Source organism: Fonticula alba (assembly GCF_000388065.1).
Source record: "Fonticula alba strain ATCC 38817 unplaced genomic scaffold supercont2.15, whole genome shotgun sequence".
Taxonomy (NCBI): domain Eukaryota; order Rotosphaerida; family Fonticulaceae; genus Fonticula; species Fonticula alba.
The window spans coordinates 370012-371598 of NW_009242985.1; the positions used below are offsets into that span (position 1 = coordinate 370012).

At 73.8% G+C, this 1587-nt stretch overlaps 1 protein-coding gene and 3 non-coding genes across 4 annotated transcripts in view; all 4 read right to left on the reverse strand.

Moving 5' to 3' along the window:
• Positions 1-359: 359 nt before the first annotated feature.
• On the reverse strand, positions 360-431 carry H696_05941. The gene has a single exon. It is a non-coding gene; the product is annotated as a tRNA-Thr (tRNA).
• A 7-nt stretch (positions 432-438) lies between these two features.
• On the reverse strand, positions 439-509 carry H696_05942. Its single transcript has one exon. It is a non-coding gene; the product is annotated as a tRNA-Gly (tRNA).
• Positions 510-914: 405 nt separating this feature from the next.
• Positions 915-988, reverse strand: H696_05943. Its single transcript has one exon. It is a non-coding gene; the product is annotated as a tRNA-Val (tRNA).
• A 240-nt stretch (positions 989-1228) lies between these two features.
• Positions 1229-1587, reverse strand: part of H696_05944 (hypothetical protein) — a gene marked incomplete at both ends in the record, with an annotated part of 8350 nt that continues 7991 nt past the window's right edge. The window contains one exon of the mRNA XM_009499717.1: positions 1229-1422. Within this exon, the coding sequence (XP_009497992.1) occupies positions 1229-1422 (194 nt within the window). The remainder of the gene's footprint in view (positions 1423-1587) is intronic.

A 1587-nucleotide genomic window follows, 5' to 3' on the forward strand; every position in this document is an offset into this window, starting at 1 on the left:
GGGGGGAAAAGGGGCGGGGCGGCGGGCGAGGGGTGGTGCCCGGGCCAGCCGGTGGCTTGGCCGGCCGCGGGCCGTGGCCGAAAAAGGGGCCGATCGGGCGCCGCCCACCGGCCCCCCCCCCCCGGGAACCGGGCCCGGGCAGGGGGGGGGGAGGAACGCGCGCCGGGGGCAAGACAGCCGGGCACGTCTCCGGCGCGCCGCCCGGTCCGTGGGCAGGCGCCCGTCCGCTTGCCGGCCGCCTGAGCCCCCCCGGCCCGGGGAATACACACGCCGGCCGGCTGGCCGCGCGCGCGCGCGCGCGCGCGCGCGGGTGGCCTTGGACCTGGGGGGCGGCGCGGCGGGGGTGCAAAAGAAAGGAATGCTCATTGGGTGGATCGAACACCCGACCTCCAGTTTACTAGACTGGCGCTCTACCACTGAGCTAAACGAGCGGGGGAGTGCGTCGACCGGGAATCGAACCCGGGTCTACCGCGTGGCAGGCGGCAATTCTACCACTAAACCATCGACGCGCTTCGGTGGACGGGACCCGGCGCCGAGCGTTCTTCTAGCTTCGCTGCCCGGCCATCGACACCGACGCCTGGGCCGTTCCTCGAGTCTCGCCCACGCGCCCGGGCCTCGGCCGGCGTCGCATGCGTGCGCCAGGAGCGCTGGCCGCCGGTGCGGCTGTGTGCTCCGCGAGACACGCGAAGAAACCCCGGCCGCCCGGCCCCCAAAAATGGCGATGCACGGTCCCCCCCCCCCCACACACACACACGGCCCCGCCGGCTGGCGAGAGGAGGCCGGGCCGCCCCTCGCCCGGCGGGATATCCCCCCCTGGCTGTTCTCCTCCCCCCGCCCCCCCGGCCCCGGCCCAGGAGAGACACCATCACCGAGCACCTCGCCTCTCGGAGGCGCGGCCGCCAAAAAGGCGGGACTGTCCGAACCAGGACTCGAACCTGGGACATTCTGTGTGTTAGACAGATATGATAACCATCTACATCATTCGGACTGTCGGTGTGGGCCCAGACCGGCCTCAAAGAGGCGCGCTTTTCCGTCGGCCACGGGCGCCCCGGTGGGAGGGCGCGTCCTCCCCGGCCCGCCGGGTCCCCGGGGTGCTGGCCAAGTGCCGGCCCTGCAGCCCAACCAAGGCAGAACAATGGAGGACGGGGGGTGTTTTTTTCTTATTGCAAGGCGCCCGGGACCGGCGCCGGTGCGAGCGCGCCCCCCGGCCGCGCAGGGGCTCGGGCCGTCAGCACGAGACAAAGGCCATGGAGCACTTTTGCCGGAAGGCCGCGGCCACCGGGCGCGCATGCGGGTCCGCGTCCCAGGCCATCGGCAGCATGTCCAGCAGGCACCCGGCCGCGGCCGGGGGCAGGCTGATCTGGGCCAGGTCCGGCCGGCCGCCGGACAGGGTGGTCTCGAGGATGCGCTCGAAGTCACAGGCTGAGTGCGTGCCGGCGACCGATGGCGGGCGCCGGGGGGGGGGGGGGGGGGAGGGAGCGGATGCCACCCGGGGAGGACCGCAAACGGTGACAGGGGAGGGAGTGCCCTGGGGGCGCGAAGGAGGTGCTGGAGTGCGTGTGCCGGCGACTGCGCCGGGTGCTGGCC